This window comes from Lobosporangium transversale (assembly GCF_002105155.1).
Source record: "Lobosporangium transversale strain NRRL 3116 chromosome Unknown BCR41scaffold_89, whole genome shotgun sequence".
Classification (NCBI taxonomy): Eukaryota; Fungi; Mortierellomycota; class Mortierellomycetes; order Mortierellales; family Mortierellaceae; genus Lobosporangium; species Lobosporangium transversale.
Window position 1 is genome coordinate 22036 of NW_019029067.1, and position 26199 is coordinate 48234.

Sequence of the window (26199 nt, forward strand, 5' to 3'; positions counted from 1 at the left end):
CGAAAAAAGAGCTCACAAGCGTCATTCAGAATGTTTAATTACCATTAAAAATAAAATAAAATTGGTCGTAATGTTAAAAAATACTTTTCGTGCTTGCAGTTCGTTCAATAAGCTATAAAGACGAGATCCAGGAGATTATCATTTCTTCGTTTCTTCACTCTGCTCACAGACGGAATGGGTGCCTCATAGCCCTTCTTTTTCAGAAAAGGCTAGAGAGACTATTGATACCCATTACTGTGGAAATTGGATCATAATATTGCAGCGGCTCTATTTTATCAGTGAAATTAGCGGGAGAAGGATGATGAAGAAGGCGGGGCAAGTATAATGAACTTGGAAGAAAAAAATGGATGTGTGAAGGGTTTTTATAGCTAGACCAGTTCGTTGGTTAGAAAGTAAGTATTAAAATCCATTTATCAAGTTATATCATCACGATACCACCACAGTCATCTTTAGATAGCCTCCACTCCTCTGCGCATTTCCCAACTTTCGCCTTCTTCTACCCAGATTAAAGATAAAGATAAACAAGTGTCTATCTCTCTTATTCTCTGACTGCAAGAGAATAAAACAAGAAATTTGAAAAAACAAAGGGATGAATATTCAAGATGTACCCTAGAATAGATGTGCCGCTGATTTTCTTGTTTCCCATTATATCAGCAGACCTGAAGGAGAAGTGCTGAAACTGCAGCTGATATACTGTATCTACAGTGGAGCGCGTCATACGGCTTCGAAGGTATTAATTACTCTTGTTAATGAATATTGTATGTGTATGTGTATGTGTATGCAATGCTATGACGTGTCGTGTTGCGTTTTGCGCGTTGTGAAAATAATATAAAGTTGAAGCGAAAATGAACACGCTTTAGATTTCCTACAACAATATCTTCATTGATAACAAAGATGGATGTGAAGGTGATAGTGAATGCCATGGTGATGAAACCCTCTTTACAAGGACATAAACATCTTCCAATGACTGCAAGATGGCCATAAAAAATGAGGAGTATAACGACAAAAAAAGATTCTTCTGATCTAAGCGACAGCTACCCGTTGACGGTCCTTACGTAATGCTATTAGTCAATTACTTTTCCTACTGAATGTTTTGCCAAGCAAGAGTCTTTTATTTCATTTTATTTTTATTACATTTTCATTTTCTGTTATTCAGGTTGTTTCTGCTGGTCTTGTGCAATCATATCTTGGATTCCGATCATTGTTTTGAGCGGCCTAATCAAATCCTAGTTATTATGTAGAGTCATTTGCCAGAAACAGGAACAAGGGCTTGTTGTTTAAGCTTCATAAGAAAATAACCCCACTATTCTAACACGCCCGTGAGGGGATAGTAGCATGTGTGATAGGTATTTGCTGCTTACCTCCATTAAGGATTGTGCATCTGACATAGCATCTTTATCATACTGTTCAGCTTTAGTCTCTGGCCATCCAAGCAACGCCACCGCTTGTCCTACAGCCTCAGCAGTTGAGGTGTAAGTTGGTTTAGGCTCCGGTTTAAGGTCGTGGTATATAGACTGTGGTGGATTTGGGAATTTGATCTGCGTGAGCTGTTGCAACCGTGGGTTACATCGATACATGATCTTGGCGTGGGACCAACTGCCATCCAATGCAATAATAAGCTTATATGGGTACGATGTTGATCCTGATAACCCCTTCGCTTCCTCCTTCTCTTCTTCAGTGTCCTTCGCCTTCTTACCATAATTTAGAGTATTAATGTGTGTCGATGTCGATGATGGATGGGAGTGGATACATCCCTGGCAATAGTAGCGAGAATGATTAAGCGAAGATATTGTCGTTGATTGTGTGCTGGTGACAGATGGCTGCTCCATAGATGAGACCGAACCCATGGGTGCCAAAGAATGGATATCGGTCGCTTCATGGCTGGGATAAAGTAGTAATGGTGTACAATCTGGGTCTTTTAAAGCTTCATCGAGCTCTAATGTAGTGCCAGTATTAAGCATTTAATGAGTCAGAGAAAAAGATAAAGAGAATGAAATAAAAAATAGCAATAATGGAGACTGTGCTATGCGGAGAATAGGTAGATTCCACATACCTGATGATCGTCCTTCCTTAAAGTCCTTGCCAATAATGATTTGACAATACTTAAAGGACAACTTCAGGATCCGAATCGTACCAATGCTAACCTGACATCTTGGATGCTGATTACACATTATATATGTATTTTTGTAACCAAGTGATAAAATAAGTAGAAGTCAATTACAGTATACAAGGAAACAAAACAAAACAAAACAAAGCAAAAAAAGTACTCTGGAGGTTCTCGCACCTGCAGTATCATGATTCGGACACGACAATTACAATACTGCTGCGACGTTAATGCAGTGCAAATGCAAGATCGAATTGGCCTCCAACAGCGACCACATTCCTGACGCGTTTCTACTGCTAGATCTTGGTCTTTATTGTTTCTATGGATCGCATGATCGATTCGATTGGGAGTACTCACGTCTTTAGCTTCCACAAAACGATAGTCACCAAAAAATGTCCGCTTCCAAGTCCACATGGTGTTCGTCCATGCTAAAGGTGTATGCTTCAATTCGGGGTCCAATGTAGCAAACCGTCGACGATGAGCTCGTTGTTCAAAACGCGAATAAAATTTGGTCCGCTTCTGTTTCTTATTTGAGTCATCTTGATGGTCGTATGGCGGATCAGAAAAATCATTTGAGCCCTTGTCCTCATGAGCAACAGTAACAACATCTAAGACTGTATTGCCATTCGTTTTATAATGACTCTCGGCTTTGATTGACGAAAGACTCGATCCTACAGTGGCGGATGATAATGATAATGGGCTTGATGATGAAGCTGACTTTAAGATTTTCAATTGGTGTTCCCGACGTACATGGATAAGTCCCAAATTCTTCTGATCTGTGGTAGGCCAATGCCGATCTGGGAATCGTGCCAATGTGAGCGGTTGCCAGAGTTGATCTGCAGAAGCTAAATGATTGAATCGATGGGAGCAACAGCATAAACGACAAAGTGTACGAGCTCCTAGTCCTACAGCTGAGCGATTTCGCTCCCTCTTAGCCTTTTTGTATTTCTTGGCGTTATTGTTATTAGGGGAACCAGAATTAGCAGTAATAGCTGTATCGTTACGACTACTATTAATGCTGTTGTTATTGCTGGTTTTCTGAGATTCGTCGCGTTCAATTAGCAGATTCTCTGTCGACGATTCTTCCAAGTTGATGAATACAGAAAATATCCTGAGAATAATCTCATCTGGCAAATCGGTGAGTTGACAAGGTCGATGAATTTTGAACGCCATTTAGTGTCGAAATGTTAAAAAAAAGTAAAGGTGTTTTTCTTTCATTTTTTTTTAAAGCATTAGCAGTCACAAGTCCTGTTTTTTATTTTATTTCAGACACGAGTAAAATATGATCTGCGCGCTCAGGCCACATCCGGTTCTTAGAAACGTCCTCCACGGCCACGACCACGGCCTCCTCTTGCTCCTCCACGACCACGGCCACGCCCTCTGGTTGAAGAGAGACCAGATACTAGAAATTGAGGAAAGATCGGTCCAATATGTATCAATGTGGTCAGTTACAGTCAAAGAAAGAATGTTAGAGCATCAGAAGAGCAAAAAAAGACATTTTTTGTCAAATTATACATACCAGCCTTCTTTTTGGATTTACTCTTGGGTGCATCATCGACAAGCAATGTATCCAGTGGCAAAGAATCTGGTAGGATAAAATATCTGATATTGCTGCCACGAATGCTTAATGTATCTAAACTGACCGGATCCTTGTTTTTCACAGTCATCTTCACTGCCCTCAAATGCGTATTCATGCTCATATCCACTCCTAAATAGACGAATGCAGAACGCAAAGAAACAAAACCATAAAGCTGTGAAACCCAGTTTTTTTTCTTTTTTCTTTTTTAGGGAAAACATATGTGTAATCGTTACCTGTGACTGTACCATGGACAATGGTACCATTCTTAAGCTCGACTGTAACAGTCTCAGTGTTGAGCTTCATAAGAAAGCTTTTTTGTCGATTGAAAGGCAAAAATGGCAGTATTCGAGATTATACATATGTAGCAAAGAAAAAAAAATAATGATTAAGAGTCAGGTTTAGTAGTAATTCGTCCTAATCTTCCGAGTCGATGCATTTTGTAGTGACCAACTGTCCAACTGTAATGTTGTCGAGTCTAATGATGGAGAGCCATCTATCCTGTTTAGTCTTTCTTTGATGCAAGAGAAAGGGTATGCACAATGAGTACTCTTCAAGAAAAGGTGATTGGGCTCAAAAGCTTTGCAGGACAAATCCTTCTGTTCCTGCTCGATTCTCTGTCTAATTCCTGTCTTTGCAATTTTAATCCTGTGATTGATAAAGGAGTGTTAAACAAAAAAAAAAAACAAACAAACAAAAATAGCCTTTTACCGAACGAGTTTCATGTTGGATATTAATTATTGAGATCAAGCAAGAGGCGATGAAATAAATGGATGAAGGTAAAGAGAAAATGCGCTTACAAGATCAACACTGTCTTTCAGGCGCGTGCAGAACCAAATTAGATCTACGGGCCGGTGGCTTGTAGAAGATTTCACTCAGGGTTAATTTCGCCCACAGCACCAAAAAAAAAAAAAAAAAAAAAAAAAAAAAATATATATATATATATATTTTAACATCTTTTATTTTCTATGTATCAAGCCAAGCCTGGTGATGCAACGTTGGATACTGTGGGTGGAGAAGACTGGTTATGGCCCAGTAGAGGGCCGCCACTGACACCACCGATGACATTGTATGCATTACTTGTGGTGTTAGTGACTACAAGTCCACCTACAGACTTGACCAATTTCAACAAATGGACATCAAACTGCTCAGAACGAATAGGCATCTCTGGGTTTTGAAATGGGTTCTTTACACAATAATCTGAGTAGACCTCATAAATCTTCTTCATCGTGTGGTCGACAGATGGCTGTTGCGGGTCAGTGACTAGCAAGAACTTTGTGCCTATGCGAAGATGAATAACAGTTATAACAAAAAATAGATGAGAATTATAATAACAGTATGGAGACAATAAGTTCATTATTCTAATTGATAGTGGAAAAAAAAAAAAAGCAATAAGATTTTACCAGTCAGTGTTTGGAAGCAATGTATCCTGAATGTATCTGTTTCAAGCATTTCAATGCCGCTGGACCCTGGCACAGGTGATATCTTTGATGTAATCGCATGCACACTACACTCGAAATAAATATATAAATAGTGAAGTGTGAGTGAGAGAGAATATACGACAGAGTTGAATACTCCAACACTCCCGAAGCCTAAAGTTTTCCAGCACTTTTATAAAAAAAACAGCTGAAATCGAGAGTATCATAGTCATTCTCGTTACCCATGAAATGTTCCCGCTAGTACAAGATATTCGTTTGATGTGAGTTTAGACAGCCCGTCCGAGTAGTCTTTATTGTAAACCAGCCCTCCAGCTTTATTGATGATGTAGATGGAAAAGATCATTCTGTTCTGAAAGAAGTCTCACTTGACTAGAAACTAGAATGACACCCTGCAAGTCAATGTGTTTTAAAATCGAATTCCTTTTTTTCTATTGTGAATGTGCCGTCGACAGTATGGTTCTGACAAATAGGGTTGGTTCGTTACTGGTGTCAATAGATGGTCCTGGAAGAACAAATGTAATGATTAAAAATGAACTTTTTTTGCTCTTCATTAATGAGCATTGGGACTGCTTATCCTTTTTTTCAATGGTTAGCTGCTCATTAATACTTTTTTTTTTTTTTTTTTTTAGAACTTCTGAATACGAATTACCCACTTTTTCTTAAACTTCATTCTGTCTATATTCATCGCTGGAGAGAAAAGGCAGGCAATAAAAACAGTATATACTCCATTTATTCAGTTTACATTAACAAACATGACCCCGACAGCAGACGCCACAAACGATATTTATGGCCCAGCTGGCCCTCCCACTATATCCTCAGTCCGTACTGAAATTGCTATGCGTGGAGGCTCTGGTGCTTCCGGTAGTTATTCAAGAGTTGCAGGATCGCAACGACAACCAGCCACGCATGGATCTCGTACCATCACTATTGACCCAACCGAAATTGAAGAGGATCCTGATACAGCAGACCATGAGCATGGTGTCCTCGAACTAACAGGAGAATCAAATGCAGGCCGTCGAGTTCAATGGGATGACGATGTGATTGATAATGAACACATGGGCAAGAAAAAGTCAAAGAGTAAGAGAAAAGCGGAAAGTTCTTTTTCAGTCATTTTTTGAGAGTGTGTTGTAAGCGGGATAAAACCCCAACCACATTCACTGACAACTTTCTTTCTTCATCCTTTAGTCTGTTGTATTTTCAAAAAGCAAAAAGAGTTTGGGGAATCTTCAGACGAGTCATCATTAGATTCAGATTCCTCAAGCTCAGAGTCAGATGGCGGACCTATATCAGCAGGCTCTGGAAGTGGGGAGGGAAAGGGAAAAGGAAGCAAAAAAGACAACGATGGACACTGTAATCATTCAGATGACCTAGAACATCAACATCATCATCATAGCCATCATCATCACGGACCGAAGAAGGCAAAGAAGAAGGTCTTGAATGAGTATGAACGGATGCCCAAAGGTATGCTTCAATTTCATTTTTTTTTTTTTTTTTTTTTTTTTGGTCCGCTCGGAAAGAAACAGTTGCCAATCTTTTTTTTTTTATGTTTAGTGAAATCAACTATGTCTAAACCTGCTAATCAGCATCAGCAGCCTGAAGTGCCAGATCCACAGCAATGATGTATTCATGTAGCGATTTAAACAACATAAAATAGAGCACTGTGTTAATGTATAAAGACAGTAAAGGGATTTAAATTATGTAGATTCTGGATATCCTTTTCTAGCACTTTCATTTCGTTGCCACTAAAAGCTTGTGCAACCTGATATTTTTTTATAGACCATCATGCCGGAACCCGTCCAGATTTGACTTCTTTCCCTTAAAACTATCATAATAATAGTCATGATTAGACAAAATTCTTTTGACAATAATCTAGCGACTGGTGGTAACGGTCTGCAAACGTCCCTTGATCAAAAATTTTTCAAGATTACTGTCAGCTCCGCTAGACTTGAAAAGACACCTTGTCACTGCCCTGCCCACCTTTATCCTTTGCGTAATATCGAAAGTACGTCTATGAATGGGCAGGGCAACAGCGTATACAATATTTCAGATGTGGAAGGTAAAGGAGAGCCTTTTGTTTTTTAATAATAAAAAAAGGTACTCTTAAATGCAATGTTCAATAATTTGATGATTTAAATTTAACTTTTCCTTCTTTTTTTCCTTTACAGGATCGATATTACAAGCAGCCTTTCATAAGGTCTCCATTCGTTGCGAGCAAGTTATTGAATGCCAAAGGACAGCCTCGTTAGGCCCACAAAACTCGCAAGAGTGGGAGCTTCTCTGCAGAGTTCATTATTCAGGACTTGGGATTGATTGTCGTCATTTTGTTAATGGCAAAAATATTACCTCAAAAGTATATCAAGGACAGGCTGTTAAAAGTATCATGGATCCAAATGTAAGACGGCACTCAAGTAGAAAGGAGAGGAAGAAAGAAATGAGGAAAGAGAGAAAAAGATACTAGTCGATCACTTGAACTTGATTAATTATTTACTAGTATTGCTTTCAAATATGATATGCATATAGTCCGAGTCATCTGTACCTTGGAGCCTGCACGGCGTTTCAAGGATCATTACGATTGGGATGAACCAAGTTGGAGACTGCATTGGTAAACACTTTCTTTGTGCTCTCTGTCTTTACTTAAAAAAAAAAAGATAAAACATGCTCCAACTTTTTTTTTGAACTCACAATAGAAAGTTGGATTCGCTTCGAACCGACAAACCTTCCCCCAGCGAACCCATACCTAAATCGAACCATGTTACAGTTTCTAAAGCTTGATATCCTCTGGGTTACAAAAGTCAATCAAGTAGAGGATCTTATCGCTCGTTTAGCTCTGCCAGATATTACAGCCATACATTCCCCAGAAGCCATGGCTCTTGAAATGAGCATGACTGCTGTTCTTCGGACATTGACGCGTCAATTTCCATTGATCTTTTCACCCAAGGATATTTCAAAATTTGTAAGTATCTTGAAGGATGTCCCGTCCTTGGCGTACTCATTATGTCGTATTTACGATCGCTCTCAAAGCCCAGGGCAGAAACAGTGTATGAGTATGAGCTTTGAGGTAAGCATTCGTAAGAATATAAATAGCAACAACAATAACAACAAGAAAAAAAAAACACAATTTTTATTTCTATATATACATATATAATACTTTAGAGGCTTTCGCTACAATACCCTAGCATTCCGCAAAATAATAGACAAATGCTTGTGGAATGTGGGCTCGAATCCAAAATCCTCAGGATAAAAAAATTTGGGAACAGAAGAGAAAATATTATCAAGCAAACAACAACGAACACAATCGCTCGAGAGACTATGGGTGCCACGCTTCAGCACAACAACCAAAGCTGTAATGCAGAACAGAATAGGGATGGGTTTCCTCGACCAAAAAATGGAGAAATAGAGCAGATTGAGGATGATTTTGAGTTTGAAGCGATATTAAGCGATGCATGTTTAGATGCTTCGAAAGAGTGGCCTTATGAAGAGAATACTCAATCATCAGAAAGCATGCCACCTTCGGATCTTACTTTTGATATTTTTTCCTCAGTCGAAGAAAGACTATAGAGGACTATCATCACCTCGGTCGGCCAATGAGCTTCTGTTGTCATCTGACCCGAAAGACTAGAATTTTTTAAAATGTTCAAATGAATCATGTGTGTATTTTTTCAATTGGTGGTATTTGAGCTACTTGCCCCCTTTCTTTTTTTATTTTTTTAAACAACATGGAGCTCAAATATGACGCTTGCATTTTGGACAGAACGGATGCTTTGCAAGCCAACGGTCAACACAGCCACGATGGAAGAAATGGTTACAATACAGGTGTCGCAACTCATCACCGTCCTCAAAAACGCTCAGACAGATAGCACACTCTTCATCATCGATGGTTGGATAGTCGTTAAGAATGTATCGGTCCATTTCTGCTCCTGATCCAGACCATGATCCAGAACCTATAGCAGGCGCTGAGCCAGATCCAGTTGATTTAGAAGCTAAAGCCGTTTCCTCGGCATTAATATTAGCCTTGTTGAGTGGATCCTTTAGAATAGAATCAGGAGTGGAGGTTATATTTGCATAGATATTTCTACTGTCCGATCCAGTGAATGGAAAAGGTGTTCCAGGGCGTGTAATAGGTCTCGAGTTTGCCTGCTCAAATTCATTCTCTACCGTCGTGGCGCGTGGACCAAATGATGCTGCTACTGTTGAAGCTTGCAATGGTCCTGTTTCGGGCGATGTCGAAGATGTGTGACAGTTATTAATTTCAGAACTATTAAATTGCTCTCCAGATAATTGTACAGAGATGCTGTTTCCTTCTCCCTCGTTTTCAGACTTATTTATTGCTGATGTCGATTCCATATCCTGCTCCGTGTCTGATGGAGGAGGTTCATATTTCTCAATAATACTCTGACGAACTAGTGAATGAGCTGCTATTTGTGCTTTAAGGTTATGCTGTTGTTGAATTGCTGTCAATCCTTGCTCTGCTGTTGACCTTAGTTGTGGCTTTCTAAAGATAACAATTGGAATAGCAGCCATAGCGGGCGTCATTTTGATTTTATACGTTCTATCAACGCCCCTTCCATCGCCACTATCATTGCCGCCACCAGCTTCACCATTCTCTGCGTCAATAATGGCTTGCTCGATTTGTCGTAGATCTGTCGTGTTGGTGGTTCCATTGCTTCTATAACCGCCATTTCTACGACTGATAGCTCTTCTTCTGGACAGACCACATTTCTCTAATGGCCAGAACAAACATAAGAATAATATGTAGAGAAAGTAAAGCAGAGCCATAGCGCCAACTATCAGAGCCATGAGGGTGAAGAAGGGTACGAGGCCCATGCATGAGAAAACAATGGCTGCGCCTGTGATCACGGGAGCTGTTTTGATATAATGAGATGAACCATAGATAATGACATAAAGTGCACCAAAACAGAACATGGCGTATCCATGCCAAGTGAACAAATGGGTCATGCTTTTTTTTTTTTTTTTTTTTTCATCATGGGCAACCAACAAAAAATAGAGTTAGGAAACTCGTATCCAAAAAAAAAAAAAAAAAAAAAAAAACCTTTAGACTTGCTTGTTAATAAGCATGATTAGAGAATTGTACGTACTAAATGGCAACCCCATTTTGTCGTTCGTCATCAATATCTGGATCTGGCTGCACAAGGCCAAGAGGTAGACGATAGAGCGCGCGGTCGATCATAATGGCAGAGACGATTGACTTGCGTAGGACAAAGGCAATGAGAAAGACTTTAAGGTATGTGGCTTCTGCCTGCCAGTTGACAGCAAGTGCGACGGTTGCGATTATGGTCTAAAAAAAAAAAAAAAAAAAAAAAAAGCATGAGTCCATGGATCACGTTAACCAGGACTATGACTGTGTAATGTCAAACCATTATCTTTGATTGCCATTTGCCCTGCATTGCCACATGAAAAAGATTTATTTAATGGTTTCCTCATGTATTTAACACCTCTTGCGCCCCCGCCTGTAATTTTTTGATTTTCCTCTTCGAGATTGTCCTTGTCTATTTATTTTAAATTGATCACTTACGCAGATGATACTTGAAAAAAAAGCTGTAGAGAGCGCCCAACTCATGCCAGAAGTCCTTTCTTTCCATGCCTTCTTGACCTGTGGGATATATTGGAAGGTTTGCTGTTGTGTGGCTGCCGTTATTGTTGTCCCTCTTGAAAATAGTCGAACAGGCGATCGCGATACAGAATTGCTTGTGGTTGGTGGTGATGGACGATAGGTGCCTAAGGAATTATAATAATCAAACGCATTGGGGTAATATGAATTGTTCAGAAGCAGGTCAGGTTGAGGCTCTGGTGCGGTCGGGTCATAAGGTCGAGATGTATTGCCAATAAGTTCTCTGAAGGGTATTCGAAGGATGTAAGTTAGTGCCCTGAACCAGTAATGTGGTAAGGTCTCAGAAGAGCTTGTCCCCCATATTCTTGATCTTCTTCCTGCACTCACTCTTGTCTGTGGCCGTCCTGTCGGGACATGTATGGCGGTGGTGGTTGCTGTTGTTGAAACCGGAGAGGAGAATGAATTTGCAGTAACATAATAAGGATTCGTAGTATGTTGACCAGGATGTGGCCTGTAGTTGCGTGCAGGGGGTCTCCACCAGGATCTTGTAGCAGCGGGTCGTGGAGAGGTCAGGGTGGCCATGAAAGTGAGAATAAAAAAAAAGCGTTGCGTATGGGTAAAGAGAGGGAGTGACAGAGTAGCGATAAAGAGGAAGTTGTAAGGTCAACCCAAAGAGAAGGAGGAGACGATGCAGGCGGTGGAAGAGAAAGAGGGGTTTTATTAAGGAAAGTTTGTAAGATAAAAGAGCGTGAGGATTGGAAAGAGGAGAGAAGTGAAGATGAGAGTGTGGGGGGACCAGGCTGCAAAGAGACAAGAATCCCCCAAAGGGCAGAATCGACAGTTGAAGATGGCAAAGAAGAAGAAAGACGAAAGAAAGAAAAGAAAGCGAGAGCTGAAAGAGAAAGGAAGGGTAATGGCGATGGAAAGATGGGTTGTAAGGAAGTGACCAGGAGAGTGTGTGCCTGTGCCAGGTCCAGGTTCCAAAAAAAAAAAAAAAAAAAAAAAAAAAAGTGTAACGGACGTAATGGGCGTTATGACTGCGAAATGACTGAGAGTTTTTTTTTTTTTTTTTTTTTTTTCATATTTTAGATGCGCACAAGCAGCAAAAGAGAGACCAGACGGGGACTAGACTGAACTAGACTCTGTCATTGGAGGCCAACAACTCAAAAATCTAGTCGTGGTGCCAAGGATGTTAAACATCCTTTTTCAGAAAGAGTTATTTGAATGATGGCGCAGCATGGCGAAGCATGGCGAAGCAGAAAATAAAGCGGAGAGTAAAATAAAATTAGAGAAAAGGGTTCCTATTTTGGTAACCTCTCAAAAACCGAAATAGCCCTCATATGGATAGGTCTCTTAGAAAGGAGAACTCTCTGACATCAGTATATGCTGAAGTAACATGTCATTCATTTGCTTTCTCCTCTTGGTCGACGTCTCAGTCATTTTTTATCCCAACGGACCCCCATCCATTTCATTAGTAATTTCATGCATCTTGAGTAAGAAGACAATCAAGGAGAAGTTTGTCTGTGTGTTGCATAGGTGAACGGATCATGAGCTGTCAACGCACGCCCATCACTCATGCTCCATGCAATGCGAGTGAGCTTTGTCGCGTTCCTGAACTGCAAAAAAAAAAAAAAAAAAAAAAGGGGGGGGGGGAATGTATCTCACTTTCATCTGGAGCCTTCAGCTCCAATACATCCCAACATCGACTTGAAACTGGGGTCGCAAAATTGCAGTAAGCGCTATTGCCATTGCCATTCAAACCACCGCAATGGATAAATCATTGTGAAGTGGAGTCCTCGCCAAAAAGTCGTCGACTAATATATTTTTAAAAATGTTTTTTTTTCCTGTCTAAAAACGGAGGATATTTTACTCAATTTATAAATGTGAGAAATAGATTAGTCGATGACTTTTTAATGAGGACTCTAGATTGATACACGCGAAAAAAAAAAAAAAAAAAAAAAAAAAAAAAAAAAAAAAAAGGAGAAATATGATACAGTCATTCATGTTTTGTTTCTTTGCTGCTCTCATGTTCACTTGACCGAAATGCAAAAAATGTTGAAGAAAGAACGGACTTTGACCCAAAAATAAAATAAAAGATCAATTGGAAACAGATTTGCTTGTTGCCTTGATATTGTGTCTTTTACTCACCATGACCTACAAGGTCGCATTGAATCAGCTTTGATATTCTATTCAGTTGTAATTAAAAATCAAAAGCTCCTTTTGTTTCACAGGTACATGTACATGTATACTTGAAACTGAACTTTAAATCATTTAATGCACAACCCTTCATTGCATTCTTTCTATTAATCTCCATGGTAACCGTCCATTCCTCTTCATTTCTCAAATCTCATCACTCACACTGCTATTTCAAAGTCAAACAATACTTCATTATGCCTACATGTTTATTTTTGCATTTCATATACTGATCTTGCATATAAACAAACTTGCTTTTTCCATTCTATATAATGTATTGTTCTGTCCTTCTTCCCCTTTCCACATTCCTTGGGCTCATGTCTTAATGAACCTGTGCCGATCATTAAGCAGGAGAGGGTTGTGCCATTTAATAGCATTAAATCAAAAATCTTTTCAAACTTTTTGGGGCAATTTATTAGAAATAAATAAGCTTTAAGAGGGGGCAAGAAGGATGTGAACAATTGCATATTTGTCTTGTATGCACATGCCTGCTTTCCACATACGACCCTGTAGTTCTGGTCACCCACTCTTAATGCAACTAAATAAATAAAAAAGAGCAAAAGATCATGCAGTCTCAGAATTAAAGTTAATGCGGACTGTCTTTCGTTTTGGTTTCCTCTTTGGTTACATCTAAAAAAACACAGCAACACACAAATACAGGACAAGGGAAAAGACCAGAAGACATCACTGCATGATACTGCATTAACCCACAGATCTGTCTACGGCCAACAGTATTTAGTATAGCGTCTTTTTTTTATTTATTTTTTTATTATTTGAATGCTTGGGTTATCTTTCTGACCTTGTCATGTTTTTGCCTTTGTAGATCCAGTTCAAGTATGCAGGACAGTCGACAATGCAAAAAAAAAGGGCTCTCATATTGTTTAATCCTATTGAATTGAGTTCATCACCTCCATTGTCTGTGTGTAGAAAGGTAAAAAGATGGTCAACGCTGTTCATGCGGAAGGGAGAGCATCTTCTCCATTTCGCTCTTCCTCCCATTGAATCTCTTTAACTACCTTGCTCAGTTTTTAATAAAATATTCCACGTCCAATCAAATAGTTATAATTAGACCCTCGCTGCTGGTTGAGGGCTGAATGTTATTGATTGTGTTTTTTTTTTCTTTTTTCTTTTTTCCTCGGATATTTCTTTTCGACGTCTGATGAGCATCCAGAAAAAACAGAATCCCCAATTGCATGCACCTTTGCTCACGCTCGCTCAACAACAAGCAATCAATAAGTGCCCAACGCTTTTTGCATTCAGCTTCAACAGCATTAGCGATGGTAAAAACCATACCATATTCTATTTGACCACGTCTTGACGTCGTTCTCTCCATGCTTTGTCTATTTTCTGCTCTCATTATTTTCTTCCTTTGAACGCGAGGATGCGTGACACAATACATCATTTGATTAAAATTATGTTCCTTGAGTATAAAGGCATTGCTGCCTTGACCTCTCCTTCTCTTCTCTTTTCTTCCCTTTCTTCTTCTCCTCCCTTCGTCTCTTTTGTCATTTCTTATTCTTATTCTACCCCCATTATCCTCTCTTTTTATATCTCTGCTTCTTTTTTTTATACATATATTTTATGTTTATTTTTTTTTTTTACTTATCACCCATTTGACTGTTCCACAAGTGTTGTCCCCTTTATTTTCTTGCAACGCAAATCAACACACAATTTTTCTTTGCTCTCACGCACGCACACTTTCCAACCACCTTTTTTCTTTGCATGATGACACCAAGGCTGAAATGGAAACGATCACAGCAGCTCTCATCATCCATCAAGGACAAAGATAACGTTTCCTATCCTTCTTCATCCTCGTCCTCTTCCAGTAATGCACTCCCACCATCTCCTGCTCGAAAACTAAACCTGTCCTCTTTACTTACCAGTTACAAACAACGTACAAATCAACCTGCTCTCTCTGTCTCTTGTGCTTTGACCATTCCCGAAATCCTTCTTTTGATTGCTGCCTTCCTCAATCGTCCATCACTGCTCAGTTGCGTTCTTGTCTGCAAGAAATGGCACAACATCTTCCAACCTTTACTTTTCCATGCTATTCAACCTACAGATTTTGATCGACCTGATTTTATGACGATGTTCGAGCTCTATGCCCACTTTGCCTCATCTCTCAGCTGGATCCAAGAATTGCCTATAGCTTCTTCAATACCCAAGAAAAACACATGGCGCCGTATATTTAGGAGAGGGTTAAGTACCAAGCCTCTTCTGCCCACCAAGAAACCGTTCGAACAACTAAAGGATTGTCTTTCGAATAGCTCCACACCCGCGTTGAAATCTCTTTCTGTTCGACTCCAGAATCAAGACCCAAATCTCGTCTTGAGCCTCTCTGCTAGTACAGTTGCTAGCTTGACTATCAGTACGAGAGGATACCCGGCCAGGAAGCCGCGAATGTACGTGGAGGACATCTTAAGGACATATCCCCACCTTATTCATCTGACTTTAGAGGGCCTCTATATTCTTACTTCATACCAAGCGGAGCATGGAAGTGCATTGAACTCTTCATCTCCTGCCCATGCATATCTTCCCTCGATCGCTGCATCAAATGCTGCGGGACTGATTATCCCAGCTACCGCAGCAAATACAGCAGCTAGTTTGTCCATTTCTTCTCCTGTTGCACAAACATTGGATGAAATAATAGAAGAGCAAACACAAGTACAAGAGGAAGAACAGGAAGTAGGGTCATCAAATCTGACGTCCCATTGGCCCCAATCATTCACGGCCCAAGTAATATCAGAAGATGGGGGTGATCAGAACCAAAGCACTGGCCAAGCTGGTCAGCAATATAGCAAAAGGGACAAGGGCAAAGCTAAAGTTTCCAAAGAAGTCAACAGACTTTGCCCATCTGTCCAAACGCTCAATCTACGCCTTGTAGATATCTCTCAAGACGGTCTTTTGGCCCTGTCAGGGTTATTACCGAACCTCAAGAATCTTCTCATCGAAGAGTTCCTTGTACCGGATATGATGATCAAGATTTATCGTTGGACGTGGTCTACAACTTTCATACGCTCACTTAGAGATGCGTTTCCTCATCTGAGAAGCATCCGCTTAGCATTTCCATTTGACAACATCAAGGAAGATACGATCGTTGAAATCCTTAGATCATTCCCATTATTGACCACAGTCGGATTCCGTAATTCTTTTTTTGGTAAACGAGCGATGGAGACTTTACAGACATGTTGCCCATATGTGGAATGCCTTGATGTCTCGTTCGGGTGTGCAATCCGGGGCTTCAAGGGCTCTCTCCTACGATTTCTTCAATCATGGCCTAGACTTCGAGAATTAGAGGCTGATGGAGTGATATTTCATTTAGATGAGCCCATGGATGATGAGGTCCAACGGCAACCATGGGCTTGTACTAAATTAGAAAAATTAGTCTGTGGATTCCAAGGAACCGAATCAATGATTTTTCAACATTTATCTCAATTCCCTCGATTATCAAGTCTGACGATTTCATCCCCATCCTTGACCCTCTCTCCAATCGAGTCAACGCTAGCACGGCTGGAAAGGTTAACAAGGATGGAATATTTTTGGTTTTCACAGCTGAGGCAGCGCCCTTTGGATAAAGCTACCATCCTTTGGATCCTGAGGCATTGGCCTCATTTGAAGAAACTGCATCTGGCAGGCGGAGCGTTTGAGCAAAAAGAGGATGTAAAGCAGTGGTGTCGGGATGCTCATCGCTTAAGTCTTCTTGTGGAATATGATCGAATGTGATGATGAATGGCGGAAACAGGATCATGGAAGGACACAAACCAGCATCTTTTTTTTTTTTTTCCTGTCAATACGACCATCCATTAGACTGTCATACGATGTTGCCTATGACAGCCCTATATTCAAACTTATGTTCCCTTATAGAGGCCAAAACTAAAACTAGATCCAACTATTGGATTTACTTTGTCTAGGTTTTGCTTAAAAAAAAAAAAAAAAAAAAAAACAGAATAAAGATAACAAATGAAGGGTTGAGGACACCTGTTATCGCTCTGTCTGCTCTATCATTGGCAAACATACAATAGGTATAGTGGAGTTAACAGATACATTCCACATCAGGAACTCTGATACCATGGGAATATGATATGAAGAGAAGAGGCTTTAGTACTTTCATTAAATGTATGATCTGCCAAATGTTTTCAAAGTTTAGATGTGATAAAAAAAAAGGTGGTTTCAGGTGAAGCAGCCCTGGATCGTTGCTGTCTCAGTTCGACGGCTCTGACTTACTTGCTGCCGCAAAGGTTCGTTACTGTCATTGTACTTTATAAAAGATGCTCTGCCGCTCATATTAAATCTTAAGGTCTTATCCTTATAGAAGCCAGAGCGTGGATCCACCTCGCTTTGGTTGTTAGCATGCAGCTTAACAGGTTGGCCCATCCATAACAGCTAAAATGGTAGATTTTAATCCCCTTTTCTTCTATACTCTTTAATAAAAAAAAGCAAAGTGACTAAAATGTATAGGATGGTAGTTGTGAGACATGAACAACCATGATACTCCTATCTGAAAGGCTCTCAAGAGCCTTTCGAGCGTCATCGTCTAACGGAAATATCCTGCCTTGATACCGAAGCTTCCTCAATTTAGGAAATGCCTCAATGACCATCCGCACTTTGGTTGCATCTAGTTGATCTGTGAGAAGCATCCTAGTCATTCGATCCACACGGATGGGTCCAAGGACGAGTTCCTGGACTGAGCGGAGGCTTGACCAAGCCTTCATGTCGCTGTCGTCATCATCTTCGCTATGGTCACGAATAGATACACATGATTTATGTGATCTCTGGAGTACAGAGCAATCCAAGCTCTTCTTGTCGAGCCCTAGCATAGCGGCGACTAGGAGTAATAAATCCTCTATAGACATGCTTAAGCATACTAGGCGCTTCATCTTGGCGAGTCGTTCGGAGAAGGCAGCAAAGCAAGAACTGCCATCAATACATCTTTTCTGCTCTACACTCCGGATGGTCTCATAACATGCCCAGGGCTCCAAGTAGCAATCCAATTTCCGTTCTGCTTCTTCAGGCCCCCCTGTTCCTTCATACCTCTCTGCTTCAGAGGTCCAGCTTAGACTTTGTAAAGAGGCTGCTCGGGCCATGAAGCGATGAAAAGCTCCATGAGAATAAATAGATGTATCAAAACAAACTCGTCGTAACCCTGCAACAGTGGCTGTTGGAATCAAGGCTAGGACGTCATCCATGGCTTCACAGCTCTCTAATGTGAGCTGCATTAGGTTGGGTCGATGCTGCCGAAAGAATCGATAAATCGATGGTTTCGTGTCCCTGTTAGATTGGAGATGTCCAATGGCTAAGGTTTGGAGCTCATGACAATGATTGGTAATAGCATCCAGGATCTGGTTCACGTAATATGGTAGCATCCTGAACGCTATGTTCAAGTCCTGAAGACTAGGTGATTTTTCAAAGAGGAGTGAAACAGGGATATCTCGAAGGGATTCATCGATCCAGACACCTGTGAATTGAAGCCGTGTGAGCCTTGGATGGAGAATAGATGCATCAGGTGTCAGTTGAAGTAAGCCCATAGGTATTTTGCCTGGACGGATCGTATAGGGCTTTAAGACAGTAAATTTTCGCCAGGGCTCCTTGCTTTTTGAAGCTGTAGTAACCCTCTTGCCTGTTGAACGTTTGATTCTTATCCAATGAAGCCATTTAGCGGCCCTGGTTGGCCGAGGCATTGAGGCATTACCCTCTTCCGCCCTTCCTGCTGCAACCACTTCTTGTGTTACCTCCGCTGATGTTGTTGTTGAGATGCCTGTTGGTATCTCTGGAGTACCTACAATTACTGCTTCTCCTGACAATCGCTGAGGAAGAGTGGGTATCTGCACACGGCTTGCATGTACTCTGTCAAGCTGAAGGCAAGTCAAGGTGGGACATTCCTGAAGCACTTTTAAAAGCAAAGTGATATCGCAAGATGTACCTACCGATCCATTGTGACCGATGCGTAGAGTCCTTAGCCGTTTCCATTGAGTAATAGCCACCATGTGTTTCAATTCAATACCTCTATCAACCCATAATCTTAACTCTTGCACATGAGGCATGTTACTGGTCAAGATCTCAAGTCCATTGATAGAAGCAGTAAAACGAAGGTCAAGGTCTAGCCGTTGAACCAAATGGCAGGAGCCGGAGAGAGTTATCAGATCGATATCATTGGCAGTGTAAGCGGTAAGGTGTCGAACAAGATGTCCATATTTCTCTAGATAAGGGATGCCTGATTGGCGGATATAGATAAGGTGGTGCCAGTAGAATGCACGAAAGAAGCTGCACCACGCCCTTGAGACCAGCATGCAAGCCTTTTGATCGCGTGTGGAGAGATGACATCCGATGACATGGAGGAGCTCTGGTATTTCAATAGGATTATTTTTGAGACTGAAGGACATGAGATGATGATGGGCCTTTTTCTACTGCTGTTTACTTTAACATGACAGCGGGAATTATGCGGCAATAAGTGAGTAAAAGAGATAAAAAGGTGGCAAAGAAAGAAGGAAGAAAAGATGGATTTTATTTTTGGATTTTGCTTTACTCTCCTTTTTTTTGGGCTATGCGATCTGATGTGGCGTTAAGAAACGGAAATCACTGATAGGCTGAAGAAAATTAATAAACACAGTCCTTGAGGATCGCGACCGCAACCCTTCAGCTTCTTCCTCTCACGACTTTTAGATAATTGAAGAGACAGCTGCAGAAAGATGATACCCTTGAGAGGAGGGCAGGACAAACTATTTGGGTCCACCTCGGCTTATTCTGGCTGGAGTTTGGGCTATGATGCCAGAGGTCATGGTGAACCTGGAAGCTATCATAAACCCTAACTTTGTAGTACAATGATCTGCGAAGTTATTGATTTTTTTTTTTCTTTTTAACCATTCTTGATCGAACGGTAAATATACAACATACACCAAGACTCCTTCAGTTAACATTAAGCTGCTTAATTTCGTCAAGAGGTTGAGTAAGCTATTAATTTAGGTTCGAGAGGGATAATAAAGGCATTATGTGAGTTTAATAGTGAGTGAAACCCTATTTTGGCTAACAATTTTTTCGAATTTACTATGGGCTTGAAATCCAGCAATCCATGGGCACTGTCTCGAAATTTTATTTCGGCGTCGAAATAAATGATCAAAAACTAAACCGTCATGGAGCTATCTTGGCTTCTTTATTTGTGCAAATAAAAAACCTAATGACGACTTTCGCATGACCCTACCATCCGCCTGGGAATCCATTGTATCGTTTATTTATTGACAGGTGTAATATAGCAGTGATAATATTCGCCGCCGTAGTCTCGACTTGAAGGAGTGCAATCTGAGTTGATTCATTCTACCGCACCATAGAGCTTGACTAACTTGATCTTTTCCTGTACAACTCGGCGCGACTTGATTTGTCAGATCGTTTGCTTCCTCGTCTTCTTGCGTTCCCTTGATATATCTGGGTGGGTAAGCACTGCTAATAGAGTTTGTTGAGCCTGTTGAAACCAGAGGGAACCACAGCAACATATCATACCCAAGGTGATACACATATCTATGTTGGAGTGAATGGTGAAATGCCTGTATATGATTCAGATGTAATGGACATTTATGGCGAAAGAAAGTATTGAGAGGATGTGAGCGATTATGAGAACAAGGAAGAAGGGGTTTGTATCCATTTTCAAGTCCTTGGCAACAGAGTGAGGTATTTTTTTTCTGGGGGTTCCCTGTGTTAAACGGCCAGACAGGAAGCTTAAAAGGCATACAGGCACACCAACGGTGAAAAAAAAATGTATACGAGCAAACAGTTGCTGTGCTTCTTTGTTGTTTGCATCCATCGCGAATTTTTTTTTTAAATATTTGGCGAGAATATTTTTTACAAATCTTGTTTCCTTTTTTGTTCGTCAATCACTGTCAATTGTGTGGACACGAACATGCACAGGCTATTGAATAAACAGCTGAAACGTCTCTTTGATTTCTGCACATGTAGAAACACATTTTGCATTGCGGCGTCTTTTTTTGTTTTCTAAGCAATTTCAATGGAGCCTCCAGAAGAAATAAACAAACTTCATTTGACGGTCACTCCACAACCATACCATAGTTATAACAATCCCTAGGAAAGGAACTCAAACGCGTCGGTATTAATCTCGCTTCTGCTCTCCCTCCATCCACAAGGCACTGTACAATATCACCATTAACAAGGTACCGTCCAGTAAGAAAGGGTGCTTAGATACGAACACCGAGAGAAATTCTCGGAACGGGGTTTGGACTCGTCCTCAAGTCATGCCGCGCATCCAGAAGGGCCTTCGAGAAGTCCACACCCTGAGCACCCAGGACAAGAATCAGCTGGCAACAGCCCTTAGCTCTGTCTTCGATGTCTGCCTGTGTGCATATGAAGCGGACCCATGCATAGGGTGCCATAATGAGGAGAATGGTAGGATCGTGATATCCCAAGACTCTGATTTTTTTGCGTACGAACGAGTCTGCATCCTAGTACGACCCCTCCCACACCGTAGACGGAAGTTTGGGGTTTACGACGTGGATAACGTTATCCAAGCACTAAACCTGCCATCACACGAACATCTAGTGTTATTCTGTGCCACTGCAGGCAATGATTACCCAAGGAACCTCGAGACGATGGGCCCGATTAATAATCTACGATTAGTTCGAAAGATTGCGTGGAACAAGAACTACAATAAAATGAATGCTTCGAGATTACCTTAGGGAGGCTGGTGAGAACCTAGGGAGGAACGTAGCCTCTGAAGAAGGCCGTTTCAGAGTAGCTTCCCGCGTTTTTACTTCCGGCCATCAAACGTCGGCCCAAGCGTTACCATCGAACAATGAGTTCGATAACCTCAAGCAGCGTCTACTCAATGCAAAGGATCACATAGAAGCCAGTTCCGGCCCATCTTTTCTGACAAGCCGAGCATATTGAGTGGGCGCACAGTTGATATCAGTAACTGCCATTAGCACGATAGGCCGGGCCTTAAGCATCCACCACGTCGGAGAAAGGCAAAAAAGAAGCAACAGAAAAAACAAAAGTGGAAGCACAAAGGCAAGAAGCCTCGGAGGGCCAAAAAAGAAGGATGCTACGAAGGTTGATCACAGCTACAGCAGTAAGCACCCTATCAAGGCCTTAACAATTGGACCCCTCAAGGCTTCTATGGCAAGGAAAGGCGGACTGGACGCAGATGAAAGGGATAATATTACAAGCCAGATCCGAGGGGCAGTTGTTGTCCTCAACCAACTACGCCGCTATGCATGCTGGGCGATTGCCTTGGACATTGAGAGGACCATGCGGTTACCAGGGGCAGCAAGGTCGAGGAAAGAGGCACTGGATGAGGTCTTAGACAGCACAGACTATTCCTTCCGTCTCGTCACCCTTCTTTTAAGTGGCCAAGGTGGCCCCAATTCAGCTTACACGAGGACAAAAATACAAGGAAGGGTGGTAGAAATATCCCACTATCTCCTCGCTTATGAACATTTCAAGGCCACCACTGAACTTTCTCTAATTAAGGAAATAGACATCACATTGGGGGACGTGCAAGACTTTAATCTCCATTTCCAAGAGCGTCAGACCTACTAATGGGCCAAGTACAGACATCATTAAGGCAGCACTACAGGAACGCAATGGTATAGCTTGTGTAGGGTATTTTCATGCATATTCCGCAATCAAATGCTCTCTATTCAGACTCTCTTATTTTTTTTATTTTTTTTATATTGACTGTGCCCATCATATGCGAAAAGAGAAGTTACAAGTCTATAGGGTTTTAGCTTTGAGAAGAGCACATCCAAAAAGACAGATGCACTGCCACATCACGAAATACAGACTACAGAGCATGGAAGGAAGCGTCGTCGGGAATGCGATGAAAGCGAAACAAACGGCTGCGGATCGGATGTTACAGCTGGCCCAAGAGAGCCAAAGCGTGCACGGAGAAAGGCTTTTCAAACATATTTCACCTCCGTGCACATGACCCGTAGCAGGTCGCGAAAGTTGGCTGCTGCCAAGTCTCAAAGAGAAGCCGAAGAGGGAAAAGCAGTCAGGGTAGGGAAACAGCCATCCGAGATTGCCACCATAGGGTCGCTATACCAGGCCAAGACAACCGGATCCGCTAGGGCAGATCCAGCTACAAGGGCCATCATGCCAACTCAGCGACTGCAAAAAGTGGTGGAAAATCCAGTGCGCAACTGGCACTGAGTTCCTGAGGCACTCCTCCTACGGGATGTACAAGGAGGACTGGAGCTCCCGGAGAAGCAAAGTCGGAAGTAGTGGCAAAAAGGGCTAGGATCGACGGCATCGTCCGACGGGACATGGTGGCTGTAAGGAGCCACCAATACAGCAGAAGAACGGCTGAAGCGGAGAGAATGATGAAGAAAAAGAGAATAGGCCACAAAGCTCTTCACTCATGCGAACATGATGTTTACCTATTTGCCGTGGTCACCCTCTTCGTAAGGGTATGGATTATAATAAAAAAAAAAAAAAAAAAAAAAAGAAAGAAAGAAAGAATGTGGTAACACTTCTTTTTTGTTTATAAAAAAAATAAAGAAATCCCCAGTGCTTGGGATTGTTACAAATCATCATCAACTAGTATAATAACTACAGATGGTTTTGAAAAGGAACACAAAGACAACAAGGCGATAAGATAATGATAGCACAATGGGCAGTAAATCATAAATCAAAAGGGATTTAGTGCTTGAAAGACTTTATTGACCGTTCATTTTAAGCAATACTTTTGAATGGCCCTAGAGGACCATTTTCAAATGCTATCACAGGATCCCTGCTTGGAAAGGATGAGTGAGCGACTGGAATTTTTTTTTTGCCACCCCTCACCATCATGCGTATTTTACGCGCCGTCCACATTCTAATCATCACATTTTCCCTCTGATACTACTGGACGGTAAGCAAAGAACAAAATTGTTATCATGTATTAATGTTCATTTGCGCATGGCTTTTGGTGAATATTCTGTTCCTTTCAAAACACTTTAATCTATTTTTATAAAGAACAAAATGATGCTTGTTGACTAATATACAATGTTGGAAAGTGGGGAGGGTTGATGTTATATGACAAATGCTATATACACTAGTTTTTTTTTGTTATTGCTGCTGTTGATATTGTTATTGCGCGTTAAGGGATGTAGCAGGTCTCGGGAATGGAGCCCTCTTCTGCAGGCTTGACAATCTCCTTGTACCAGAGTCGGGGGTCAGTCTCACCCATGCAGGCTCCGACGGGCATGATGTTATATCCCAAGTTTTGGACATACTCGACAGCCCATGTGCTTGTCGCCTCTTGATAAATGCCACCCATCATCATGGTATCACGATCAAGGGCCATATGAGGGACACCACGGACAGCTTCCGCCCATTTGGAAGAAAAGGAACTCTGAACACGATGTCTGTGTGTAGAAGAAGGGGTAGAAGCCATAGTAGTCTGACCATGACTACTGTTAATGTGGATCCCTTCATCTTCCTCTTCTTCTTCCCCGTGTTCATGGCGCTCATTTTCGTACTCGTAGTTATCGTCCGAATATATATCATCGTCATCAACGTGTTCGTCAAGCTGGTCGACATCCCAGAGAATCATCAAGTATCCCATCTCCTCCATGATCTTGCGGACACGCTTCGAGTGCTCGCCATATGGAGGACGCATATACCTTGGGACAACACCCAAGATCTCACGGAATGCATCCTCAATCTTGTGCATTTCTTCACGAATCTCACCATCCGTGAGGGTCTGGAAATCCCGGTGAGACCATGGGTGGGCTGCAATTTGATGTTGAGCGTTGAATGCGCGTTTTAGAAGTCTTTGAGATTCGTAACCTAGTGATATAAAATATATAAAAGACACCAAACTATTAAGATATCGCGTTTTTTTTTTTTTTTCTTTTTTTGGAAGCGAATATCTATTATTAATGTTAAAAAAAAAAAAAAAAAAAAAAAAAAAAACTTACGGTATATACAATTCCAGTTGTCGCCGTTCATGAAAAATGTCACTTTGATATTCTGCTCATCCAAATAATCAAGTAATTCGTCTGTGAGTTGTCCTGGTCCATCATCAAACGAGATGGCGTAAGAGTTTGGTTGTATGCATGAATCCAAGACCTGTCCTGGATGATAAAGCGACGGCGGAACTGCGCCTGTGACAGTGTATGGGAAGTGAGTAAGATCGGGGGCGGTGAGGCGGTCATTGGATATCGTCGTAGAGAGGGGATGGCGTATAGGGGCTGCGAAGGCTACATGCATGACCCAAGAGTACAAAAAAAAAGGGCGTAAGAAACCAGAATATTTTTTTTAGAAAAAAAAAACAAAAACAAACACTAAAAATGACCCGCCAGTGGCAGATCTTTAAGGAAGGGGAGAATAGGATGAGACAAGTGCGAAAAGGAGACATCATGGCGGTGTTATTCCAATAATGTCAAAGCGAGCGGAAAATTTGAACTCACAAATTTACCATTCAAGGAACAAGATCAGGATATATATCATTAAAGAGTAATCCAGAAAAGAGGCTCCTTTGTTCTTACCTTGATGTGAGGAATGTTGGAATGTGCCCATGGATGCAAGGAGACATCCAAGCACCGAGAGTGAGCAGATGACGTTGTTATGTGAGATACGCATTCAAGGAAGAATTGAGTGGTGATGTTGATAAGAAAGGTTGGAAGAGTGGAAGAGAGGTGAATTTGTGTTGGATGATGGACGTATGGATGTGAATGTGGATAAATGTTTTGTGAATGTTGAACTGTGTACTAATGTTACAAGTGAAAAATGTACAAAAAAAAACTCGAGGAACAAGGAGTGAGACATGGGGGCATTCAGTGGTCTTTTATATTCTCACCTTCGTCGACTTCTTATCAATGACCTATTGAGGAAGGCATGGGCAATCGGCATGATGTCGACCTGACCATGACATGACGACAAACAAACAGGACAGGACAGTGCGTTTGTTTTTCCTCTGTCAGGTCAGAAGCGGGCGGTGCTGGCTTTTTTTTTTTTTTTTTTTTTTGATAAAAATAGCATACCAAGAACTGCGCCTGAAGTCGATTTAAAAGAAATAGAGTTTCTGAAATGACGAATGATCTTTCAAATCTCCTATCGCTTCCACGTACACGTACAGAACAATTCTTCTTCTTTTTTCTCTTATCCACAGTCTCAATTGGATCACAGTCACACACAGAGACCACACAACCACACAAGCATCCAGCTAGGCTCGTCACCAGCTTGTGTGGCTTATGTGCATTGCACTAACGCTCACTGACAGGCTGGGACCAAACTTGAGATTTTGGGGGGTCAACATCTAGCGGCATATTTCGACTTAGAAAAAAAAAAAAGGACCATTTCCCCGCCGTTTGTACGACTTAGAAATTTTTTT

The 26199-nt window shown here is 41.3% G+C and overlaps 10 protein-coding genes across 10 annotated transcripts; 4 read left to right on the top strand and 6 right to left on the bottom strand.

Moving 5' to 3' along the window:
- Positions 1–1148: 1148 nt before the first annotated feature.
- BCR41DRAFT_426950 (DTW domain-domain-containing protein) lies at positions 1149–3277 on the bottom strand (the record flags this gene model as incomplete). The annotated part of the gene is made up of 4 exons (XM_022030801.1): positions 1149–1226; positions 1362–1936; positions 2054–2159; positions 2285–3277. The coding sequence occupies 4 exons, from the start codon at positions 3275–3277 to the stop codon at positions 1149–1151; spliced, it is 1752 nt and encodes a 583-aa protein (XP_021875245.1).
- A 62-nt stretch (positions 3278–3339) lies between these two features.
- On the bottom strand, positions 3340–4477 carry BCR41DRAFT_365376 (hypothetical protein). The gene is made up of 4 exons (XM_022026150.1): positions 4392–4477; positions 3917–3993; positions 3624–3812; positions 3340–3506 (listed from the first exon to the last, which is right to left on the bottom strand). Exons 1-4 carry the CDS (start codon positions 4403–4405, stop codon positions 3418–3420), a joined length of 369 nt encoding a protein of 122 aa, XP_021875246.1. The 5' UTR covers positions 4406–4477; the 3' UTR covers positions 3340–3417.
- Positions 4478–4633: 156 nt separating this feature from the next.
- BCR41DRAFT_343525 (Sybindin-like family-domain-containing protein) lies at positions 4634–5728 on the bottom strand. The gene is made up of 3 exons (XM_022022334.1): positions 5341–5728; positions 5084–5187; positions 4634–4961 (listed from the first exon to the last, which is right to left on the bottom strand). Exons 1-3 carry the CDS (start codon positions 5460–5462, stop codon positions 4654–4656), a joined length of 534 nt encoding a protein of 177 aa, XP_021875247.1. The 5' UTR covers positions 5463–5728; the 3' UTR covers positions 4634–4653.
- A 32-nt stretch (positions 5729–5760) lies between these two features.
- BCR41DRAFT_426953 (phosphatase inhibitor-domain-containing protein) lies at positions 5761–6810 on the top strand. The gene is made up of 3 exons (XM_022030802.1): positions 5761–6196; positions 6305–6580; positions 6671–6810. The coding sequence occupies exons 1-3, from the start codon at positions 5872–5874 to the stop codon at positions 6736–6738; spliced, it is 669 nt and encodes a 222-aa protein (XP_021875248.1). The 5' UTR covers positions 5761–5871; the 3' UTR covers positions 6739–6810.
- An 824-nt stretch (positions 6811–7634) lies between these two features.
- On the top strand, positions 7635–8772 carry BCR41DRAFT_243214 (hypothetical protein). Its single transcript, XM_022020139.1, has 3 exons — positions 7635–7721; positions 7807–8177; positions 8273–8772. Exons 1-3 carry the CDS (start codon positions 7697–7699, stop codon positions 8675–8677), a joined length of 801 nt encoding a protein of 266 aa, XP_021875249.1. The 5' UTR covers positions 7635–7696; the 3' UTR covers positions 8678–8772.
- A 12-nt stretch (positions 8773–8784) lies between these two features.
- Positions 8785–11653, bottom strand: BCR41DRAFT_426955 (hypothetical protein). Its single transcript, XM_022030803.1, has 3 exons — positions 10653–11653; positions 10216–10415; positions 8785–10076 (listed from the first exon to the last, which is right to left on the bottom strand). The coding sequence occupies exons 1-3, from the start codon at positions 11268–11270 to the stop codon at positions 8843–8845; spliced, it is 2052 nt and encodes a 683-aa protein (XP_021875250.1). The 5' UTR covers positions 11271–11653; the 3' UTR covers positions 8785–8842.
- Positions 11654–14359: 2706 nt separating this feature from the next.
- On the top strand, positions 14360–16750 carry BCR41DRAFT_243249 (hypothetical protein). The gene has a single exon (XM_022020140.1). It carries the CDS (start codon positions 14604–14606, stop codon positions 16602–16604), a length of 2001 nt encoding a protein of 666 aa, XP_021875251.1. The 5' UTR covers positions 14360–14603; the 3' UTR covers positions 16605–16750.
- A 552-nt stretch (positions 16751–17302) lies between these two features.
- BCR41DRAFT_365382 (hypothetical protein) lies at positions 17303–19342 on the bottom strand. Its single transcript, XM_022026151.1, has one exon. It carries the CDS (start codon positions 19259–19261, stop codon positions 17327–17329), a length of 1935 nt encoding a protein of 644 aa, XP_021875252.1. The 5' UTR covers positions 19262–19342; the 3' UTR covers positions 17303–17326.
- Positions 19343–21118: 1776 nt separating this feature from the next.
- Positions 21119–23033, top strand: BCR41DRAFT_402439 (hypothetical protein; the record flags this gene model as incomplete). Its single annotated transcript, XM_022029310.1, has 5 exons — positions 21119–21423; positions 21560–21732; positions 21814–22283; positions 22405–22479; positions 22665–23033. 5 exons carry the CDS (start codon positions 21119–21121, stop codon positions 23031–23033), a joined length of 1392 nt encoding a protein of 463 aa, XP_021875253.1.
- Positions 23034–23553: 520 nt separating this feature from the next.
- BCR41DRAFT_365385 (hypothetical protein) lies at positions 23554–25633 on the bottom strand. The gene is made up of 3 exons (XM_022026152.1): positions 25355–25633; positions 24785–25066; positions 23554–24653 (listed from the first exon to the last, which is right to left on the bottom strand). Exons 1-3 carry the CDS (start codon positions 25446–25448, stop codon positions 23962–23964), a joined length of 1068 nt encoding a protein of 355 aa, XP_021875254.1. The 5' UTR covers positions 25449–25633; the 3' UTR covers positions 23554–23961.
- Positions 25634–26199: the final 566 nt, after the last annotated feature.

Coding starts and splice junctions, on each gene's coding strand:
- BCR41DRAFT_243214 (XM_022020139.1), top strand. CDS start 7,697: ATGAACCAAGTTGGAGACTGCATTG. Junction 7,722..7,806: donor CCAAGTTGGAGACTGCATTG/GTAAACACTTTC, acceptor AACTCACAATAG/AAAGTTGGATTCGCTTCGAA. Junction 8,178..8,272: donor GTATGAGTATGAGCTTTGAG/GTAAGCATTCGT, acceptor ATAATACTTTAG/AGGCTTTCGCTACAATACCC.
- BCR41DRAFT_365376 (XM_022026150.1), bottom strand. Junction 3,813..3,916: donor TGTCCATGGTACAGTCACAG/GTAACGATTACA, acceptor TCGTCTATTTAG/GAGTGGATATGAGCATGAAT. Junction 3,507..3,623: donor TAAATCCAAAAAGAAGGCTG/GTATGTATAATT, acceptor CTCAATTTCTAG/TATCTGGTCTCTCTTCAACC.
- BCR41DRAFT_243249 (XM_022020140.1), top strand. CDS start 14,604: ATGATGACACCAAGGCTGAAATGGAAACGATCACAGCAGCTCTCATCA.
- BCR41DRAFT_365385 (XM_022026152.1), bottom strand. CDS start 25,448: ATGCGTATCTCACATAACAACGTCATCTGCTCACTCTCGGTGCTTGGA. Junction 25,067..25,354: donor CCAACATTCCTCACATCAAG/GTAAGAACAAAG, acceptor TCATGCATGTAG/CCTTCGCAGCCCCTATACGC. Junction 24,654..24,784: donor CAACTGGAATTGTATATACC/GTAAGTTTTTTT, acceptor TTATATCACTAG/GTTACGAATCTCAAAGACTT.
- BCR41DRAFT_426953 (XM_022030802.1), top strand. CDS start 5,872: ATGACCCCGACAGCAGACGCCACAAACGATATTTATGGCCCAGCTGGC. Junction 6,197..6,304: donor GGGCAAGAAAAAGTCAAAGA/GTAAGAGAAAAG, acceptor TTCATCCTTTAG/TCTGTTGTATTTTCAAAAAG. Junction 6,581..6,670: donor GTATGAACGGATGCCCAAAG/GTATGCTTCAAT, acceptor TTTTATGTTTAG/TGAAATCAACTATGTCTAAA.
- BCR41DRAFT_365382 (XM_022026151.1), bottom strand. CDS start 19,261: ATGTCCTTCAGTCTCAAAAATAATCCTATTGAAATACCAGAGCTCCTC.
- BCR41DRAFT_343525 (XM_022022334.1), bottom strand. CDS start 5,462: ATGATCTTTTCCATCTACATCATCAATAAAGCTGGAGGGCTGGTTTAC. Junction 5,188..5,340: donor CTAGCGGGAACATTTCATGG/GTAACGAGAATG, acceptor TTTCGAGTGTAG/TGTGCATGCGATTACATCAA. Junction 4,962..5,083: donor TTGCTTCCAAACACTGACTG/GTAAAATCTTAT, acceptor ATCTTCGCATAG/GCACAAAGTTCTTGCTAGTC.
- BCR41DRAFT_426955 (XM_022030803.1), bottom strand. CDS start 11,270: ATGGCCACCCTGACCTCTCCACGACCCGCTGCTACAAGATCCTGGTGG. Junction 10,416..10,652: donor TTTTTTCAAGTATCATCTGC/GTAAGTGATCAA, acceptor TTTTTTTTTTAG/ACCATAATCGCAACCGTCGC. Junction 10,077..10,215: donor CAAAATGGGGTTGCCATTTA/GTACGTACAATT, acceptor AAAAAAAAAAAG/CATGACCCATTTGTTCACTT.